Genomic DNA, 22483 nt, shown 5'->3' on the forward strand with positions numbered 1-22483 from the left:
ATATATATACACATATATTATGTTTATATATAATATACTCAATGTGTTAGTGAATTATATCTCCAACTGTACAAAACAAAGGTTTAAACAAGAGAGTAACACAGCGCCACAAAAGACACAAACTGGCGGTGCCAAACATGTTTTATCATCGAGAGCCAGTTAAGAAATATCATTCATTTTCACCTATTTCTTCTCCGATATGTTGTAAAATTTGACTCGGGACTTCAAAGTCGATATACCACATCACGTAATTTGTTATGGTTTAACATGTCTGCCGACAATTCATATCTTAAAAATGGCTCTACTGCTAGTCAAGGGAGGGTGGTGATGTGATGACAATGCCAATGCCAATTTATGGCAAGTATAAATCTAAAGTGATAAATCCTGCGATAGGATTTGATGAATTTTATTATGCTTCGGTTGGTGTGATTGGCGTATAAGCCGTTAACAACGAATGTGATCACCTGCCATAATAACTCATATTAGTTATGATGTTCTATTTAGTTTCAAAAACTGACCTAACTACAACCTAACGATTTATAATTATTTAAATCTTGTTTGTGGATCGCTTATTGGAAAGACACAATGAATTTGAATCCGCATCATAGTATAATAATAATAATAATAATTAATGGGTGTAAACACAAAATTTCTTCTTTCCTCATTCCTTCACGGACGCAAATATTTTTCCTCTTCAACAATATTTATAATATCATCATCCTCGTAGCTTTAATATATATATATATTATGTTTGTTTTTTTATATATTATATAGGTATGTGCATGTACGTGTTATATATATGTACACACACATCGATCGCTCTCTCTTTCTCTCTCTCTTTCTCTCCCTCTCTGTATATATATATATTTATACGTACACACATATACATTTGTTATTGTATACATGTGTACATACATATTCAAATTTTATTAATATGAATTCTCTTTGTGTAGTAATCTAAATCAACCTCTTCATAATATTAAATCTCTTGCTCTCTGTCGTTCTTTCTCTCGCTCGCTATCTTTCTCTTTTTCTCTGTTACATGTAATATAATTCATAATGTATGCAATATTTATAAATATACAAGTCATTACCATAAAGTGCAGTGAGCCAGCGCCTACAGCCATGAATTGTACTTTAGTACATATCTATATTAATATAATCGAAATGTAAACGTTTTTCACATCAATGTTAATTTACCGACTATCATTTGCCACTTGATTAAAGTCACCCTTGCCTAATTTCCAACATTGTCAAATACGTTGATCATGAATCGGATAACATGTATTTATTCTTTATGCGCATATGAATAATTCTTATTCATATCGCAACAATGAATAATATTGATTGGCAAGTATCATCGTCATCATCGTCAGTTTGGAAAGTGTAATATTCATTGGACAAAAACCCTTTGACATTAATGAATATTCGCTCGTTTTAACATGAATTTTCAAAAAGAAACTGTACAAATATGTATTATGCAACAATTATTTTTCACAGAAACAACAAATCTCTATCAAAAATATCAAGTAAACTGTACCACGTGAATTCTATTCAAAATTAATTTTACCGTTGATACAAAGTTTGCAACACACCAACGAAAATTTTGAGAAGCAAATTGCTTGGTTTGTCTCTTCGAGATGCTTGTCTGTCTTTCATCAATAGGGTAGCAAATCAGAGAGCAGTCGATAGTGAGTAATTTAACCAGTTTAATACCTCGGAACGAGGAATGATCAGACCAAAACGTAGGTCGCCAATATTATGCTACTTCTAAAGTAGCAGCAATCTGTGATTGCTTCAATTGAAGAATTGTAAAATTCGCTTTGATATTTTTATCCATATTGTTACATTGGAATCAGCAATCTGAAGAGATTTTTTTTTTGTATTGTGCTCCTGTACGACAACAGGTGATGAAAAACTTTTATTGTCTTATTTGACGGTACCAATTTGGCAAAAATTATACGGTCGAACGTTTGATCTCGTCAGGGTAATTCGTGTTTCACCAACAAAGTACCATGAGAATTAGTAAAAAAGAGAATAACACGACAGAAAAACTTTAAACTAACGCGATATCATGGAAACGTGAATATTCTATATGAATTTTAACGATTGGAATTTTGAAGATACTTGAAATTTGATGCAATAAAATAATGAATGCATCCTAAGTTTTGTTTTGATCATTGAATAGTGATTCGATCAATCTGTTAATAACAGAGGGAACTTTACGACAGCTCCTATGTCTACAAGAATATGGGTATGGTTGACCGTCTGAAACTCGATCATGGCCTTCGTGAATATTTCCTCTAACGACACTACCAAGTGTAACTATATGGCTGTGATGTAGTGTAAGTGTAATATATGTGACAAAGCCCCGTAACGTGGTGTATCACAGAACAATTGTAGTAGTCATATGTATATATGTATATTAAATATATTATATCATATATGTATGTACATATACATACATTCATATCTGGTATGTAGATATATATATATATAAATATATATATTTACATATATTATACCATATCATATATTATATTATTTTGTATTATATAACATTTATAATGTAAGAATCTTAAAGATAGATAAATGTCAACGAGCCGTGATTAGTGCATGGATAGACGAGAAGAGGCGAGATGATGCGTGCGCGTAATCTGTGTGTAATGTGTGATGTGGGGAGTGACGACAGGTGACAACGGTTGGTAGATAGTTTTGGGTGGATGAGTCAATACATATACATACTATGTATATACATACATATCATCAAAGAAGAAAAAAGTGAGCTGCTCTGAATAGTTTAAACTATAGAGGAACAGATTTCGATAATGGGGATGCGTGTCTTGAGTGCATATAATATGATCAATGAATCATTCCGGCAATAGCGTTATGACGCGCTCGTTTTGCTTCCTCTTCGCTGATTCGTTGTTCGATCAGGTACTGAGCGGTGCCAATTGCATGAGGAAAACCTGTGATGGTAACAATACGATTTCTTGTTCCAGGTGCAAACATTCCCTTCTTTGATATTTGAATGTTGGCTCCGCTCAGGTGCTGGATCTCGATGAGAGAACGACCGCCGGGCCCCAAAATGGCTCCAACTATAACCTCAGCAATTTCTATATCGACCTTCTTGGTCTCCTTGTTGTTCGCGTCTATCTGAGTAGGACTCTTACTTACAAGTGACAACTGATTTGTGCCTAAGCCAAAAGAATTGTTGTTCAGAGGAATCGCATTTGCTGCAGCATTATTTTGCCTGAACGGATCAAAGGGCTCGTATCTGTCAATTGCATTTCGTGGTGTAGGTGAGGTGGATCCAAGAGCAGGAACTGTGCCGATCGGTCCGAAAACTCCCCCGTTATTATTAGAGCCATTGGTGGTCGTTGTACTGTCCATAGGGGTTCCCAAATAACTCACACTGGACGGCATACCTATGCTCATTGTTAGTAGATTATATTTTGCCAAAGTAGCCATGGCGGTGAAAGCTTCAGTGGCAGCTGGCTCTGAGAAACCCGTACTTCGTAATGTAAGTTTTACGTGCTCCAGTACTTGTGTAGTCACTGGAACTGTACCCGCTGTCATAGTTGCGCTTAAGTTCAAATTTAGACTTAGGCCAGTGCCGTTCAGAAGGCTCACTGCAAGAAATATGTGCGTGATAATATGGGTCAAGGTAAATGCAAAAGGTGGTGATAAACTATGCAACTGACTCTACATCATTCTTTTCTTGTTTTTTTCCTTCAGCCCCCTCTAAATGAAACGATTTTTCCAATTTCAAATTTGCCAACGTCCTTTACTGAATTGACGAATTCTGAATCCAAATTTAGTGTTTCATTTGATCATTTCACATTTATATTTTGAAAAATTAAAGACTAGCTTATGACACCTGATATTTGAGCTATCTTTATGCCAAATCAAACGAAAAATAAGCAGTTTACCATTATTGTGTCAATATAGTTACAAAAAGATCAATGTGCTTGTAAATTGACAATAGAACTTAATAGGTAAAGAATCATCAGATATGTCAAGGAGTAGGAGTAATGATTCATTAGAAGTGTGTGACCATGCTTATGTGCTCGATAAAAAAAATTATGAATGTGAATACTCGTTTGTTTCTAACTGAAGTGTGAACAGAAAATGATCCATTAAACAAATCAGGTATCGTTAAAATAGTTATGTTTCAAGAACAATATGTTCTAACACATCTAGAATATAGGACTGGTATAACTGTTCGCACCAATTGATCCTGCAATAAAACAAGCCATTCGTTATTTGAACGCTTGAAACTTTCAATTATGACAAATTTGTACATCCTTGAAATTATAAATGTAGAATAAATTTAGTGATCGAATTGATAACTTCACTGACTTGCGTTTTTGCTATAATTATAAAATTATTGAATACTTGTGAATGGTGTTGTATTAGTATCATATTAGTTCTTTGAACAAGCTCCTTCTGTTTGGTTCAAACTTTAAATTGAATCATATTGCATGGCGTGGAAATTTGAGTATCCGAGGAATATGAGTCGCTATTAATTTTAGCTTGCAAATTATTGTTACTTGAACACCCTACGATTTTAGGTAATATAGATCTATATCATCAATTTATGAGAAAGGTTTGATGTAAAACATGTATAAAACTTACCGGTATTCAGACTAGCTGTAGAAGTATATGTCGGTGTTCCAGCTGGTGCCTGAGCGTAGGGACTGCCGGTTGGATTGTAGTTAGCTACGGGGCCGCTAACGTCGGCATAACTGACGTTTAAACACGTTCCGCTCTGCGGATCATCTGCCACTTTAGCCAAAATCATGATAAGTGCATTACGATTATTTTCTTTCTCCCCGATGACAGTTATGCATCGTTCTTGAAGAGACAAGTCTTTAGCCTTTTGACTTATTTGGACATAAGAGCCTGACTCTTCTTTTATCTGCTTTATATAGTTTCCTGCCTTGCCTATTATCATACCTGCGGTGCTATTTGGCACTAGTATTTTTACCTAGAACAAAAACAAAAATTGTCACCGATTGTTCGAATCGCTTCAAAAATTATAAGTATAATTACAACTGCTAGTTAATAAATCCTAATATGCAGTTTGGGATCAATCAGCCTATTAATAGTATAGATACGATTGAAAAATCAGTGTCCAAACGTGCTGTGGAGTTTAATTGATAGAAAAAAATTAAACATTATTCAGCTATTCAAACATGTGAAAAAAGTTGACAATATTTTATTGCCTTTGATACAATTGTCCGAGATTTGACACATTCACTTACGTTAAATTGAAAGCATGATTGACCCCTTAATATTAAAATTATGTATCCTATTTAAAATTTCAGTTACTTTCAAATCCCGCCATCTACAACAATTAAATTGGATGTCTTGAGAACTTGTTATTTTGTCACAAATACCGAAATGTGTTTAACTCATGACTTTTCTTTTTAAATTTTTTAATGAGAAGAACGGAAAAGTAACAGCTCTTGATTTTCTGTGGATCAGTGTCGGTTGATGTTAGACAGTGCGACACAACGAGTCACGTTTCGGATCATTAGCCATACATGCACTTGCTAACTAGGTCATTGCTAGCAAGCAAAAGTCATATACTGTAACTTTAATGCTGCTAGAATCCAGCCATGTATCTTAGACTGCTTGATTGCAACAAGAATAGAGAGAATAAAAGAATTGATTTAGATGATATGTATTTATATGATATTCTTAATATCTAACAATGTGATGAGAGAAGAAAAAAAATGCAAACCAATGGTTAATTTGACTAATATTCTTAGTCTGCGTAGAACTTACTTGTTGTATGAGAGATAAATCAATGTGAGTACGATACACGTCCTCACGGATATATGTGCTTATGTGTGAATATAAATGTGTTTAGACTATACATTGAATGGTGTTCTCACATGCAGAATAACGGCTTGTGACTCACGTGTTACGACTAGTTTGAATGAGGCAATACGTATTATCTTATATTCAAGGAACTTTCACAGAGTCAACGTTATATAGTGCTTCTGATTAGCTTTGCTAACTCTGAAAATAGTCTAGGAATTAACGTGCCTCATAATCGTAATCGATGCAAAACGAACACAATATGAACAACTGTTGAGAATTATCTTTTCTTCAAGAATGATAAAAAGTTAACAAAAAATCCGATAGTACAACTTTTGATGAACGATAACAAAATAAGTGATCAAATATTCAAATAAGTGATCAAATATTCAAATGAGTTTTTAATCATCGATTAAAGAATTCAATGACATTAATTCAAGCTTTGACAATTTACAAGCATCTGTGAGTGTGAAAGTAAAAAATGTCTTCAGGGCTTTTAGGAAAGAGAATGATCACATTTTAATTTGGGCGATAGTTTCAAGCTTCAATAATCAGTATGGTAACTCTTGATACGATCAGTAAAGATAAAGGCCATGACGCCCACTGACCTCCCCCATGCCTTATCTGTTAAAGTCTGCAGTATAAGTGTACCATACCGCAGAGTATGAGCCTATATGAATGTGACTCGAAAGTGAATTAAGATTTCACAGAAATGACTTAATGCAGATTTGAAAGTAACAGGTTATTGCTTACTACTGAGCAAGTATGATTAATACAAAAAGTCCGAAGTCATCGAGTGATCATTTCTATTTAGAAAGAACGTGTCGAACTCTTGTATCTGAATTATCGGATGCAAAAGCTGATTAACTATGAGAGGTGATTAAACTTGTTAATGTTTGATAATATTTTTATCATTCATGGAAGCTTTGGTAAAGCCTAGAGAAAAGATCTCATTTTATAGCCCATACCAATATCAGACCTGAAACAGCATGACGAACAAATTATACATGATGAATTTTCTCACTTAGATTTTTTTGACGGTATTTTCAACTTAAAGAAAATCTCAGAATCCAAGGCTAAGGCTTTTCGATTCAGAGTCCAACACATTTTAGTGGAAAACTGATATAAACCTACTGATGTAGATCCGATGGTGAACAAAATTGAAAATTTCAGCCCACCATATAATCGTAATTGATTTTTGAAATATTCTGAGTTCAGAAATTCAATGATAACCAAGCAAATTATTTTCAATTATTGCTCTGTCATCGGATATTGCATTAGTGATATTTTTGGAATGTTTTCAACTCTGTGGAGGTTGTCTAACTCGAAATTCAACAAAAAATGTATGAAAGTAGATAATTTAGAAAAGACTGTTATTGGTTGACCTGGAAAATATGTTTTTTTGTAAAATGTAAAACTTTGAAATCATCAGATCCGTTTTGATGGTCACCAGTACCAAGTCATTACCAAATTTCCCAGTTATGGCTGCTTACTCGAATAGAAGGTCAAAACATGTAGAATATTGTTAGTAAATTTTCTTCACATAAAGTATTATGTATCTATGTACACCACAATACCATACCAGATAAGATTTAATAGTTCTACCATTTCCAAACATCAAAAATAATTGAGGAAATAGAGAAAGATAAAAGCGTGCAGCGTTGAAATCTCAAGTCAGATAGCCTTCTCATTTGAAACACATTCGATTTTCCCATAAGTTGCGTAAAAGACGATTGAATTGTGATTGACACAACTGTTATCATTGTTATTCATTGCATGCGTACTTAATAATGAATTGATGAATTTCAACATTTTAATATTTAATGTTTTCAATGATTTTCCAAAAAATATTGGAAAGATATGAAAGATAAACAAGGAAGAGTGAGTGAACATAGCTGTAAATCAGAGAAAAAATGCTTGTGCAAGAAAAAGAAAATTCATTTCAACTGGATCATTACATCTCTGTTTCTCTGACAATGAGGTACCACATTTGTGAGCAAGAACTGAATTTGGCCATTGTGTCAAACAAATAGTTTTTTACGATTCACTTATAGCATAAATTAAAATTATAATTATGAATATGAACATGTAAATGATGGTGATCATTACATTTAATACCTGCTTGTCTCTCTCCGCTGTCGTTTTACCAGAGTCAAAGTCAACGGTGGTTTTTGATGTGAGGTCTGGTTTTTCACGGATCTTATCCATTATAAAATCCATCACAGCCATAATAGCATCGACGTTGCCTGTTATCAAGCAAACTCTCTCTGTTGTTCCTGAAAAATAATTGAATATCAATACACCATATGCATTATTAATTTATAAAATAAAAAAGTGTTAGAAAGTTTTATGCATTAAAATTTAGTGTACGTATGTCTGTTAACAGTACCAAGTGAATACAATTTAATAAATTCCCGAGGAGCAATAAATTGGCTGTAAGTTATCAATCACAATTAGGAGAACAAGATCATAGTACCTAGGCCCAAACTTGGCGGACAAATTGCTTGATAGCTGGAGTAGTATTTTGATATCTACATGTAAGTTTACTTGTTAAAATTGAATAATAAATATTTAGGCTTTGCAAACAACCATTTCGATCAAACCCAGCTGAAATCGTTCATACAGTTTTGACAATCCTAGATTAGGTTGACTTGCGTTACGCATCAACTTGAAAAAGCTTGCTTCAAAAATCATTCAATCAAACATCTTTGATTAGTATAAATTGAAGCTCCGTGACCAGGCAGATATACACCTACCTACATAAATCAACTTATAATTACATGTATCTATGTCAAACAGCGTTTAACACTAGATCTGTGTGAAAGTGAAAGTAATAGGCATAGCTGATGAGTAGTGAAGAGGTGGAAGCTGAAAGGGCCTCAAACGAGTTTAGGCGATGGGTTTGAACTTTGATTTATCTAGGATGATCGCCTCTTACCTGGGTAAAAGTCGTGGGACTTGGACATTTTCACACGCGCACCCGTGTCTTTTTGTAACTGGGCAATTGTTTCACCACCCTTTCCAATAATTGCACCGGCTGCCACCCCAGGAACCAAAACCTTGAGATGGTATGTGCCATCTCCTCCTGAAAAGCATTTCAATTAACGTTAGGTTTATCCAATTCGTTTATTACATTTTAGTCGAGCCAGCGATCTAGCAAGGTATCTGCCTCAAGATTCTCAACTAATAACACAGAGCTTTCACAAAAACAGGGCATAATCAGCTCGCAAGTTGAGAAGCTACCTCCGTAATAAATTTTGTGGGACCGTTCTGACAACTGCTACTGGTAAACTGGACATCATTTTTCAGACAACAACGATCACTCTATAGGTATGACACTTGATTAGGAATAAAGAGCAAACGATTCTCTAAATGAAGATTTTACAGTCCATTTAAAACTAGATCCTTCATGACTGATGATAATTTGCTTCTGTTGCCCCACGTGTTGTCGAGTGACATGAAAAATAACTGCATATGGCCATGGATTACAATTGTCCAGTGAAGGAAAAAGCCTCCGAGTTTGTTGGTATATGTTAATGTAGTCAAGGCTAAGGAATTAGATATGAATTCCATCAGCAAGTAGCACAATTATGTCGAGCAATTAGATAGTTTCAGAACTATTAGTCCGAGCCTAACGAGTTTAGCTACTCGAAGTCTCTACTGCACTATCCTGTATTTGAAAAACTAAACTAAATTTCAAAAAAAAATTGACAACGCATGGCATAAGACTCAATCCATATTATTTTGCGCAACATGTCAGGCAATCGTTAAATATGTTTAGCCTAGAATGCGCCTACTTCATCACTTTTGATATTGATTGCTGCAACAATTTAAAATAACTATGGGCTGATACGTATATTTTTATAATATTCAACATGCAGTTACAGAGATACTGCAGTAGTCATGCGACAATTATCTCACTAGAGGTTCGACATCGCCAAGATCCGTACCACGCTAATTGAAAATTCATGACCATTGCTCTATTCTTCACTACTTTGAGATCTAAGCAAAATGTAAAATTCAATGAACAAGACATATCAATTTGTGTCATCGTCAATGTTACTCCGACAATCAAACTGGTTGAAATCAAGTGCTGATCAGTTCGCTAAGTCACAGGACAAACAAATGAGACATCTGTGCAAGACATAAGAAGATTAACGATCCTAGGTAAACATGATCTGTACTTTGCCTTTACTAAATCATCGGATGAGGGAAAGTGTGAAGTCATGTGAATAAATTAAAGAAAAGATGTTACTTTTGCAATTACTTTAATATCCATTGCATCACATGTTGAGTAACTCATGAGATTTTTTTGTGATAAACCAACTGGTCAGAACTGGTTTATTCGCTCTTATTCTCATACTAAATCTATTCAGCTCTACAGCACTCAAGTCAGTATATAGAGTAAAAAATTCTGTAGATTTTTCATTATTCACATATGTTCATCTAGCGTTGTTACAAGCTGATTTCAAGAATTTTATTTCCGCAGACTATATCTAATGGTTGCCATACGTCTAAAATACAATAATAAGGAAAAACATAATGGTTTAATTGCAACTACCAAAAAAGTAAATAGTGAGTTTTGTTTACGTTCAATATTCCTGAATCTGTAGTTTTTCAGATTTGTGACAATCCACTTAACACAATACAAAAAGGTTTACGATAAAGATGGAAGTTGATTAAATGGAATGAGACTTGAACGAATGTATTGGAATAACGATGGATTGTACAAGAATATACACATACATGATCTAACGTTATGTAATATTTTGTTGACTCGTGGCATATGATTCACATTTTTGCAGGATGTAGTTCTGTAATGTCAGGTGATAATGAACAAACAATGTGTATTCGATCATACACAGGAAGGTGTAGATGATGCTTGTGACCCAAGGTACGGAACATGTTGACCTGACGATCAATGGAAACTGAATTTCGCTGGATAAAAAGCAAATGAGAAAGCGACAGCATAGGCAGTGGGCCACGTAACTGACGCGAGAAATTAAATAAAAAAATAAAATTCTCGAGTGTGCTTAAACACTAACGCAATAACCTTTAAAACCGGTTAAGATGTGAGTGTCGGTGTTACGCGTCGTTGGCGCGTCCGAATAATTGCGAAATGATGAATAGGAGGTTGGATTATAAATAAAAAGTTAGTGAGATGTTTCGAAAAGGCGATGGGTGCATAAAAACCGATACCCCATGGATTTAAAGGCCCATAGCTTGGCGGGGTCCAGCTATAAATGCAAACAGCTGTTTGACAGATGGGAGAGGTTCACATCGGTGAGCTCTGCACACTCTCTGACCTTGACCCACGACCTCGTTGTTGGGGCCTGACAACTCACCAATATGCCACATCTCGTCTGCAAAATACCGGATGATTGGACCGAGGCTAAAGACGGATATAAATCGGCCACAATTATCACTAAAAATCGCAATAAAAACAGCCGCCCGATAATCCCTGTCAAAGTAGCAAAGTTGCCAAGTCACCGAGTACGCGCATCGCCCGCAACCGAGCCACGGTCCTCCATTAACGTCAACGAGTCAGTAGGTCGCCCACGCAAACGTTCTAACGTCAAATTCAAAATATGTGGAGTTAACGTCAGATTGCGGCGTCGCAGGGGATCACCGATCACACGAATTGGGTAGGAGGAACGAGAGGAACAGGCGGAACTGGAGGACGAGAGGGACCCGATAACAGAACAAGAATTGCGCTAAACGATAAACGAAGGACGTGGTAGTAGTATGTAATTGCACTGGACACTGGCGAGCTTGGAACGGTGCGCGAATCTGGCCCCGTTCGAGTACCGACTCGCAGCTCATAGACTCCGTCTGACATTTACTCTACATGACAGTAACAGCGAGGAGACGTGCCCACCAGTTGGTATCTCCCAAATCCGAACTTTGCCACCGATGCGGTGAGCGCGAAGCGAAAGGAATTTGACAAAGGTGATGCGACTACGCGACGTCCCGGTGACGCTGCCAAATCCCCGGACCATTCAAATTTCCAGTCGTCCACGAAAAATGAAAAAAAGAAATAAATACCGTGGTACCAGCCACACCGACGTGTTAAGGGGGCGACGACGACAAATAATAATGCCTGACAAAATGGTTCGGGGTGCGCTGGTGGGGATCTAGTTTACTACGATATAGAAATAATGTATTATTACGAGGTAATAGTTATCGAAATACCTGATCCGTAGTGTGACCTTTTAGTAGCACCATTTTCTACGTCGCAATCTAGTGGCCGTTTTCTTGAATCCGCAATTTCTGGGGAGGGACACGTCTCCATTCCCGAGTCAGCGGCCATCTTTACTTCGTTGTTTCGCGCACACGACGAACCAAACGACGACGACGATGACGACGATGATGACGATGACGGACCGATCGACCGACCGCACCGACCGACCGACGTCGACCGCGAAGGCGACGACACAATCGAGCCCGACAGACGGACAACAAACTGCACACAATCACCACGTCGCCGCGACCTACGCGTCTCACTGGCAACTGATCGCAGCTCCCTCGGAACTCCCTCGCTAAACCAGCTGGTTGCCTCCACAAGCACAACCTCCCTCCTTTCCTCCCTTGTCTCACTCGCTCTTTTTTCCCCCTTGCCTCTTTCACCCCCCCGTCATCTGACCCTCCCGCTATCTTTGACGGACGTATCTCCCTTCCCCGTCCTGTTTGCTGCCATGCGCCGCGAGGCGTCGCGATTCCTATCTCTGTCCCGCTTTGTCGCATCTACGCTAGATCCTAGTAGGTATAATCATAGAACTTATACGCATACGAATGCACTACTAATATTCCAAATCATATCTTTTTCTTCTTTTACTTCTTCAGGATTCGCTTCTAGTTCTTCTTGAACTCTTCCAAGTCTCTATACCTTAGCAGGGACTGTCAATGACCGCCGTTATATCTGCTTCTCGTCCAAAATCCGCTAATAATAGAAAGGAACCGCGTCGACTATACTCAAAACAGGCAACAATTTCCAATCGCTTTTGATGTAGACGCAGATACCGCACTAAATGCGACGCTACTCTGTGTGGCGGCCAACGCGCATGTATTGGGATGACCAGGGAGAATTGTGCTGTAATATCCAACGACTCGTGCGTTTCGTTTTTGGAAACACAATATCAGTACGTATTTATACATACGTATCCAAACATGAAAAAGTTAGCGGGTGCTACCCGCTGATAATGGGGGATTGGGGAAAGGGGTTTATTTTTGGATCGTTGCATTTCGCAACTCCCGCAATGTCGACTTCTACATACACATATGTATACATGACATTATGGTATGTATTCTAGGCATAACGACTAGCTGGCAATCTGGCATCTCTAATATTACTCGTGATCGCTGTTGATAACTTCTATTCGTTTCGAGGTTTCACGTACGTACGTACAGTACATTCGTATTTGTATTCGTTATATTTATAATACATTATATAGTTGCGCAGGCGAATTTTTCCCACAGTTCCAAATTTTTCCGTGATTTTTCCTGAGCCCAGCACCTGCTGCTGTTGCAGTTTACCTGCAGCAATAGGTGACTAGCTGTTGTATGATGCTGCGCAACTCTGCTGCACCACCAGCAATTTAAACGGCAGCAGCAGCAGCAGCAGCAGCCCTCATTGCGTATCGTTGCAAAAGGGCATCCGAGCTGATCCGGACCACCGAGGTTTACTAGAGAAGCGATAGAAGCAGTTATTTAGGCCACGCAAAAATCCATATTCCGTTGGCTCCCTTATCATCGTTTACTTTTCTTATTTTGCTTACAGCGAATTATCTGCATCCTATCAGTTTTTCGCTTGTATTAACTAGCCCGCTTGTATTATATAGATGTTTTCATTTTTCTTTTCTTTTTTTGTTTACAGACTGGTCCTCGATTTCCAAGTGTTCAATGTGCCTCGTAATTAAACAACGATAATCGAACGGACTGCAGTCAGTTATTCGAAATTCTGAATCTCTGCCATCGAACGATAATCTCCAAACTGAAATAATCGGCACATGCCTCATTTTCCTTAACGGCAACTAATGTCCTGAAGGCACTTTCGTGGTATAACTATTTATCATTTCTGTACATACATATACCATGGATAGAACGGTATACGTAGGCATACGGGCAGGTACGATGGACGTTCTCTTGCAAAAGTGAGAAGGAACTCGTTATAAAGTCCCTTTTGATTTAACAGCGATGTTGTCCTTGCCCCACAGCAACTTGCACATTCTTTCTTAGACTCCGGGTTAGCAGTCCCGACCGATCCACCCATCCATCCATCGTCTATACTTAAGTATGAGCACATTGTGTTGCACGTATGCTGCATACATTTGAATGCTTACCCAAGGCCAAAGTATATAATGTTCCTATTATATCGTTTACTAGTGGTACGTCTAGCAGTGAGTAGCACTACTAGACGCTGTAACTATTAGAGCTACGTTTGAACAGTGATAGTAGAAAATCAACGTGCTACCATTGCCATTGTGGAATATATTGGTGATGTGTACATACGTATGTACGTACATCGGCATTAGAGAAACTACGATGTGCCCTTGATCGATAATTTTGCATTCAAGCTTATTATATCTCGATCGACAGTTGCTTTGGATTGTAAAAAGCGATCTGAAAGATGAACTATTTCGCAATGTTTATTTAGTTATATTTTTCGCACGGAAAGGAAAGAGAAAAAAAGGAGAGGAAAATATAGATAAATAAATAAATAAAAATGTATTGCAGCGGCGTGTTATTGCACAAGGCCAAACTTCTCTAAACTCTACCACACGATTAAACGACTACGTAAGGCTCTCGAAGAGAACTGTCCATGCGATAGTTGCCCAATCAAGTTTTTCTACTTATAGGTGCGCCTTTTGCTCTTTGTATAGTTTACAATTTATTTACGATTTACGTATCGTAGTACATGCGTTATAACTGTTTGTCGTACAACGGGAAGCATATAGATGACAATTTTCCATTACATAAAATTAAATTACGTTAGATTAAATCGCTACGTCTTCTTGAGCGTATTGAGACAATGTAAAGTTAAATGATTCGTTTAAATTATATCGTCATTGTTCGAGAAACGAGTATATCGACCTTCCAATCAATTCTTGTGTACACGACGCTTAGGCAACGACACAATAGGAGTGGACATTTTACTCGTTTACCGTACGGCTTTCATTTCTGTATAGCTTTCATCGATAATCTACGAAATTTCTGCTATTTCACTGCTAGTGTATACATGTAGATGCTCATCTATGGTAGTTAATGTTATCAGGCATGCGATCTGAAATTCAATTTGTAGAGGTTCCAGCTATCAAAAATTGTAATATGGATGAATATTTTTCCCAGTGCGTTCCAACTTCCTACTTCCCACTTCCCAGCTATGACCTCATTCTGCTTTTGACCTGATTATCGTAGAAGTGCATAGTGATTCGAGCTAGTTCGAGCGCGGCGCCAGCTAACAGGTGTTACGTCAGCACTACAAAAGTCATTTGAGCGATAACTTTACCATTACTAAACTGACAGAACAAAGATTGCTGAAAAAAATACATTCCAGTTATTGAATATTTCAATGTTTTTTTGTCGCTATCAAAAGTCTGGTTATGCACCGATAAGAAGGCGGGTCAAATGAACACCCGCATTTCCGGTGGTAGCGTTGTTGATTTATTATTTGTATTTTGACCTGAGGTTAACATAACCTAGTTGACAAATGTCACGTTCGTCACGTTCATGATTTGCAATGCTGTAATCGAAGTCGGCCGCCTGTTGTTATGCTGGAGCGCACCGGAAAACAGGTTATGTAATGTGTAATAAATGGGCTTATAACTTGTTCGCCATCAGATAGATAAAAACGTCCTACCGCAGAACTAAGCGAGCTTCCCGGCTGTCTGAGTATACCGATAGCTCGTAATGGATAGCGAGCTGCAAAACTCGGAGGTGAAAATTCTATTTTTCGCTAAAGCCCGAGAACTAACAGAGTACACGGAATCACAAATTTTACTGCCAGCTAAAATTTCGTACCAAGCTCTACTCGAAACAATTGTATTAAAATTCGGGCTCCAAAGTATTCGGGACATCATAATTCTATCTATCAACGAAGAATACGTTGCCGCTGACGCTATACTTAACCTAGCCGATCGAGACGAAATTGCAGTCATTCCACCACTAAGTGGAGGTGCGCCAACGAGTCGTATTACCCACAAGTATACTTTTGCTAACTTAGATTTTGCCTGTGTTACAGGTTAAGATGGATGGAACCAAAGATGTTGTTAGACTGCAGACGGAACGACTGAGCATAGAACAGATAGTGAACCTGGTGACCGCTCCGAATTGTGGAGCTATATCCACATTCATTGGTATAACTCGTGATAACTTTGAAGAAAAAAAGGTATATCTTTTACATTACCTATGAATTAAGATATAATAATATTGGTGGAAAAAAATACTCATACTAGTGTCATATTTTTCGCTGCAGGTGATCAAGCTGGAGTATGAAGCCTATGAACCTATGGCTTTGAAAGAGTTACAGAATGTTTGCTCTAAGGTACGCTCCCAATGGGATGTGGAACGCATAGCAATTTTTCATAGACTAGGAGTTGTACCAGTTACTGAGGCAAGTGTTGTTATAGCGATTTCTTCTCCTCATAGACAGGAAAGCCTCCAAGCCACACAATTAGCTATTGACATGCTGAAAAGTAGTGTTCCTATTTGGAAAAAGGAAATATACGATACTAACGAGTCGGAGTGGAAACAAAATAAGGAATGCTCCTGGTCCACTAGTAAATAATTTTTTATATTATTTATGCAATTTATAACATGGCTGAAACATATAATACTGAAATAATGCCAAAGTCAAAGCTTCAATTTTTTTAAAATAAGTTCAACTCATTTCAAACGAGATATCAAAAGTTGAAACGAATGTCGCCGAGTTGTTACCAAATACTATTTGCGTTCGAGGCTCGATTCACACGGCGGATGTCTCGGATACTTATGTAATGTTGAATGTAATAAAAAATTTTATTGTTATAATTATTTTACTCGTAATGTTCCTGTGAAAAACGATTCTATTATTCGATCTTTCATCCATGCACATTTTATTGTGTGTTATTTATTTATTCTGTTGGCGGGTACACATAATACGTTTCCAGGAGAGGAGAGCCATGCTACTTCGGAGAGTATAGAAACACCCTTAAGTGCTGTAACTGATCAAGAAACTGGTGATAATCAAGAGAATGAGCAAAAAGAATCATCTGATGTTGAGATCGATCCAAATCTTGTACAAATTCAAGCGAGCGCAGAAGAACTGAATCGCAGAATAGAGGCATTCATTACACGGAAACGAGAGCAGATGAACATCGTAAATGTGCAAGAATTTTGCTGTCACAGGTTTGCCATTGTTACGATTTCAATTTGAGTTTATGAGTTATGCATATCTAGAAAAATTACAAGGGAATTGTTGATCTCACGCTTCATCATATTAATTTCGTGTTGGTCTTTGCCAATCATTTCACAGAGCGAGAGTTGACGAAGAGCAGGAGGAAAGCTCTTGCGCTCGAGTAGATGCAATTTTGATTCGGCGAAAAGATTCTAAAAGCCATGTCAAAGGTACGTAGCTATCGATTAGGCGATATAAAGTTGCAAAAGTAAAATACAATGTACAGAATTTTTATTAACTATTATTTTGAACTAACAACACCGGAACTAATGAGCGCTATTGTATTGCATAACTATGAAAATAACAGTAAACATAGGTAATCATACACGTGTATTCAGCCAAGCAGATCAACCTTTTGTCTGCAAAAGTAGTTTGAATATTCCGATTGATGGTTGGTAATGTTTTTTCATCCGTCTGAAACAAGATTTGTTGGGTGTTGAAAGAATTCTTCTTTAAATTGCTATTACTTTCACATTGCCAACGATGTAGTTTCTAACGCAGCCACAACAACTAGTTCACAGAGTTCTGAATCCTTGGGGTCCCAATACGGTTGATACATCAATGTTGCCAAATATTTCAAAAACACATTCCGACGAAAGTTCTCCTGGTAATTATCCACCTGTGCTGGACGAAAGATTCATGACAAGTGAGAATCAAATTGGCATCAAAGGACCCGTACCAAAGGATGTTTATCAAAGGCTCAAGAGGATCGAGGACAGAATACTGTATCTAGAAAGTCTATCACCGGAGTACAGACACTTTTGGGTGAGATTATTATCTGACAACATATCGATAGTGGTAGCTATTTCATATTTAAATGGCAATGCAATGGAAAATGGCATTCTATAACGTGCTGGTAATCGACGATAAGAAAACGGTGTTCAAAAAAAACAAAAAAAAAAATACTCAAAATCTTGATTGGTCATTGAATAAAATTGTCTCAAATTTTTATGCGTTCCTGGTCATTCATAGTGTGTTGGCATCTTTGAAAAATCTCAATGGGCATTCATGATCATGTTTCAGGAGGATCCAGAGAAGAGTTCGCAGAATACCTACAGACCTGTAAGAAAGAGGGTGAGTTGAAACTCGAATTATTATTTTATTATTTTTAAATCGATAATTTCAACCTCGTAGTTTCATGTTTTAATAGATCTACATATGCCATAAAAAAAAAAAACAGTATCACAGGGAATAATAAATGAGCACTTTTTTTATTATTCGCTAATTGTAAGTTACATTAATTCTTCACCAAGAATTATGAAATTCTTGCATGTTATAGACATTTTCAACGGCGGAACTTGACTCAAAACTTCATGAATTGGAAAACAAATATGCAAAGAGGGTCTAATTGATCATCTGTAAGGATTCTCCTGACATCGATAGCTCGCAGAGTCACACGTATGAACAGAAGTATGAAATAATTTATGTTACATAACTGCTATTTTTGAAACTTCTCCAGGAGACTGGAAATCCCTAAAGGTGTAGAAAAATCAGTAAATTTACTGTGAGTAAATAAATAGCCGAATAAACATGCAGGTTTATAGATTTTTTTATGGATTGTATTTTGAACGGAAATAGTCAAACCTATAAAAATAGTTGAGATTAGACTCTAACATCACGTTGTATAAAAATGCTCTTCTCACATACAGAAACGAACAGAAGTATAAATTTCGGAAATTCCGTGAAGGTTACCAGTCTCCTTGAAACGTAAATTTTTGCAATTCAATAACGAACATGAAATTTTTAAACGGTGGTTCAACTATGTTCAGTTTCCGGTGGTATTAAAAAATATATTTTACATAATTCTGAAGTATGATATTGTATGCCTTAGTTCAGGCTAAAATAGTGAATTCGAATCACGCTGTAGTATTTGTAGACATTTGATACTGTTGTCGGCGTTCATGATTAATGTCCTCGTGTACAGTTGTTCTCAGGTTTCCTGCGTTTGGCTAGAAAACACGCTCATGAGATCACGTTACTAAATACCGTGAATCCTACCGCAGCTTATCAGTATTGTGGATTAAAGCGGCTTTAATTGGCCATAGGCTACAAGCAATTGAATATTCAATTGATATCCTATAATCAACCAAATATAGTAACAGGAATCGTCGCTCTTCCGTGTTCGGCAATATACTACTTTGTGAAGTTAATTCATATGCGTAATAGTGATAAAAGGTATTGACCCAATATATTGATAGTCGTCGTTGTATAGCTCGAGTGAAAAGTAAGTCTACAGACCTATAATGGGCTGGACGATTTTAAATGTTATAAACATTCAATGAACTTGTACGACATATGTGTGCATAAAACTTGCGGCTCGGATTGCCAAGCAAATCTAGAGCAAAATAATGAGGTATCGACGAGGAACAATTCCTTTGAACGGAGCGGTTGGAAATTTGCTGAATCGATTTGAAATCTGAAGGGATAAAGAAGGTGGAGAAAAATATTTGATCAAGGTGCGCAGGGCAGGGGTAATCGCGAGTTAAAATTTTGTTTTGCTGTTGTCTTTCGTCATTTATGCGCATGAGTGTACTTGGGTTGCCGATTGCAAGTAGTTCGTTGTTTTATAGACAGAGGTAGTCATCGTCGTCGTTGCATATAGCAAACACCGGAGCAGCAGTCGGGCTGCGAAACGGTATGGCCGAGGAACGTCAGTGTTCGTTTTCCCTCACGTGAACGACACGGGTAGTATTTCTGTTGAATTGTGAAGCGATATGTGTCTGGTAGTTGGTCACTGAAAAACAATAGGAAATTCCGAGTTACCTGAAAAGGTGAGTTTCTAATTAAACGCAATTTGTTTAAATCCGTTTACTTCGAACTTTAGAATCGTTCTCTCAGCGATCATTCGACTCTTCAGGTAGTCTGCCACCGTGTGACAAGTGCACACGAATCTTAATCGGCTTATTCTTTATAGCATGTATTCTTTTAGCTTTTAACCCCCCAGCTGGGCGGGTTGTATAACATGGTAGAGTGCCGGGTGGCTTACACGAGCCCTCCCTATCTCCTATTCATTTTTACGATCTCCTGAAACCGTTCTGAGTTCATCTCGATTTCCGATTCGTCTTTGTTTTTTCAATTTTCTCGATTCTTGACATTCTATGCACGTATCAGATTTCGATACGTTCTCTCTAATCGTGACATCGCTGATCGCGTGCAGTTTAAGGGCGGCTTCCGTTGCGCTCGGTTCGCTCAGATATGACAAATGGTGATTGGAAGCCGATTGTTTGATCACGCAGCTCAACGTAGTCTTCTTCCAAGATTGAGGGTTGCACGATTAATGTGAGATTAACACGTTCCTCGGTATTCAGGTATCTATCCATCCGCCGTACTTTCACTTATTTCAATTACATTTCTAACCAGCTCGAAAAACACGTGTTCGATAAAACCTTCGAACTAAATATAGCGTGATGGGGTTCGAACGTCTCGTTTTTCTCTCCTTGGCAACATAACTCTTAAGTTTTTCTACAGCATCGTATTTGTGTTTTTTCACAATTCAAAGTTGTGAGAACAATCGAATCTTGTTGTGACAGTTCGTGTCTTCCAAACTGAAAAAATTCAAAATGCCATCGAATTGTTTCCCGGCAAATGATTACCATCGCGTTCTTATTACTGTCGTTACTTTTTCAAACAATCTCCATTTAGAACGGTGGAGAATTTCATAAAGTTAACAACTTTTCTTACGATTTATGTTCGACAAACTGGCTCGTATTCTGTTGTCATATTTTCCCCGGCTTCCGTCTCCTTATTTTGAAGGTTAATGGGTTCGAGCTTGCAGGCTAAATCTTACTTCCGCGCCGGTATTCTTCGCGTGTACTTTGCCCCCAATCCAAATCATATAAGAATAAATGATTTTCGCCTGAACACGTACGATTTATTTTTCAATGAACTTTGCTTTTCAAAAGCTGTAGTATTTCGGTCGCAGATATTGATCATCGATCATTTTTTAAGTTGAAAATAATTTTCTGCTTTCCACTGTATCGTCTCAAAGTCTATTGACACTCGACTTGTCTCCACAAGGCTGCAGGAGCAACCGGTATTTCTAAGACCAACGGTAAAGTTACAAGAAAAAGTGGTGGTAACCAAAAGAACTTTAAACAACGATTCAGTTGCTGTTACACTCGTATGTGTTGGAGGATTTATTACGACGTAGCGATTGAATGTCAGCGACGCTCGCTATGTAAATTGACGTAAACACAACAGACACGTGCTGAACTTGAAACGGCCTTTTTCGCCAACAGTGGCAATACCTTCGGCGAATATTTTATTCGTTATCTCCGATACTTCCGGGCTTCTGATTCTCAGGTTTCGGCACTCTTATCTCGTTGCCAGCTACTTTCGACCGCAGTTAACACCGAAAGAATTTTTCAAGGATTTCGAATGAAAATCGGAGCTCCGCGTCGAAGCCAAACATTTTTCAATAAAATCACGGTAAAACCGTGGTATCGTGTTATGATTTTTTGACAATTCTACGACTGGAGATCCATACTTTCCCCCCCGTTGTATCGGGTGATTCACTTCCCTCGGGGTGGTACGAGGCGGCAATGTTTGTAGAAATTGGGGAAATTTGAGGCAATTGGTGAAACACAGATGTGTATATATATATATTTGTGCCATGACGTGGCGATCGGATAAGGCACTCCGTTATTATCGGCGATCGTCCCCAAAAATGATTCTATACAGCTACCTATTCTTGGATGGTTTGGCAGGTTACACATATACGTAACACAAACCACCAATTATTTGTTCTTCTCTTATCGGTTTTTCTTTGCGACCCGTTCAATACACCCGGTCATTATATATTCGAGACCAGTATCTTACCTTACCCCTTCATTAGTAAGCGATATTCGTTGCAACTCCTATATGTTCATCGAAACGCTAACTTTACATTATTAAAATATTTATATGTATATGTATGTGTACGTACGTTTCACCCGCGACAGAGTCACCCCACGACCTTAAATCGTGACTCATTAATTGTAATTCCCGTCACATATGGCACGCGAATTATTTTTTGCTCCCCGCTAGGATAGGTGTATACTCGCGAATTACGTAACGATAATCGATTACAAATTTGACCTATCACCGCAAATATCAATGGTGTAGACATTTTTTCGCAGAACTTATTCGTTCGTCCGATGCTTCGTAGGTAACTCGACTACATGCCCATTGAGCGAGTTGAATTATTTTTTTTTTTTTATTCAACAGCCGCTGGAGTTTCCGTCA

The 22483-nt window shown here is 37.6% G+C and overlaps 3 protein-coding genes and 1 long non-coding RNA gene across 17 annotated transcripts in view; 2 read left to right on the forward strand and 2 right to left on the reverse strand.

Moving 5' to 3' along the window:
* Positions 1 to 998: 998 nt before the first annotated feature.
* On the reverse strand, positions 999 to 12350 carry LOC105686578 (RNA-binding protein Pasilla). Of its 5 annotated transcripts, XM_048653028.1 has the most exons (7): positions 12022 to 12350; positions 11175 to 11192; positions 8768 to 8914; positions 7939 to 8105; positions 4639 to 4990; positions 3178 to 3632; positions 2921 to 3098 (listed from the first exon to the last, which is right to left on the reverse strand). In XM_048653028.1, the coding sequence occupies exons 1-7, from the start codon at positions 12137 to 12139 to the stop codon at positions 3045 to 3047; spliced, it is 1311 nt and encodes a 436-aa protein (XP_048508985.1). In that variant the 5' UTR covers positions 12140 to 12350; the 3' UTR covers positions 2921 to 3044. The 5 variants fall into 5 exon arrangements, with proteins under 5 accessions (XP_048508984.1, XP_048508983.1, XP_012256950.2 ...); XM_048653027.1 differs by having other exon boundaries at positions 999 to 3632; positions 7948 to 8105; XM_048653026.1 differs by having other exon boundaries at positions 999 to 3632.
* Positions 12351 to 13185: 835 nt separating this feature from the next.
* LOC125500354 lies at positions 13186 to 14052 on the reverse strand. Its single transcript, XR_007277697.1, has 3 exons — positions 13914 to 14052; positions 13605 to 13819; positions 13186 to 13511 (listed from the first exon to the last, which is right to left on the reverse strand). It is a non-coding gene; the product is annotated as an uncharacterized LOC125500354 (long non-coding RNA).
* A 254-nt stretch (positions 14053 to 14306) lies between these two features.
* LOC105686492 (molybdopterin synthase catalytic subunit-like) lies at positions 14307 to 19063 on the forward strand. Of its 7 annotated transcripts, none has more exons than XM_012401379.3 (8): positions 14307 to 15620; positions 16067 to 16213; positions 16301 to 16604; positions 16974 to 17211; positions 17339 to 17430; positions 17775 to 18025; positions 18284 to 18334; positions 18540 to 19063. In XM_012401379.3, exons 1-8 carry the CDS (start codon positions 15597 to 15599, stop codon positions 18606 to 18608), a joined length of 1176 nt encoding a protein of 391 aa, XP_012256802.2. In that variant the 5' UTR covers positions 14307 to 15596; the 3' UTR covers positions 18609 to 19063. The 7 variants fall into 7 exon arrangements, 6 of the variants coding, with proteins under 6 accessions (XP_012256802.2, XP_020708293.2, XP_020708294.1 ...); XM_020852634.2 differs by lacking the exon at positions 14307 to 15620 and adding an exon at positions 15627 to 15762; XM_012401380.3 differs by lacking the exon at positions 14307 to 15620 and adding an exon at positions 15858 to 16000.
* A 122-nt stretch (positions 19064 to 19185) lies between these two features.
* Positions 19186 to 22483, forward strand: part of LOC105686490 (tubulin polyglutamylase TTLL5) — a 34330-nt gene continuing 31032 nt past the window's right edge. The window contains exon 1 of one of the 4 annotated variants that reach the window (XM_048653022.1): positions 19186 to 20031. The gene's annotated coding sequence lies outside the window, so the exon portion shown is untranslated. Of the gene's footprint in view, positions 20032 to 20084; positions 20569 to 22483 lie in introns of those variants that run through there. The other 3 variants (XM_048653023.1, XM_012401371.3, XM_048653021.1) reach the window with 3 other exon arrangements.

This window comes from Athalia rosae, chromosome 3 (genome assembly GCF_917208135.1).
Source record: "Athalia rosae chromosome 3, iyAthRosa1.1, whole genome shotgun sequence".
NCBI classification, from domain to species: Eukaryota; Metazoa; Arthropoda; class Insecta; order Hymenoptera; family Athaliidae; genus Athalia; species Athalia rosae.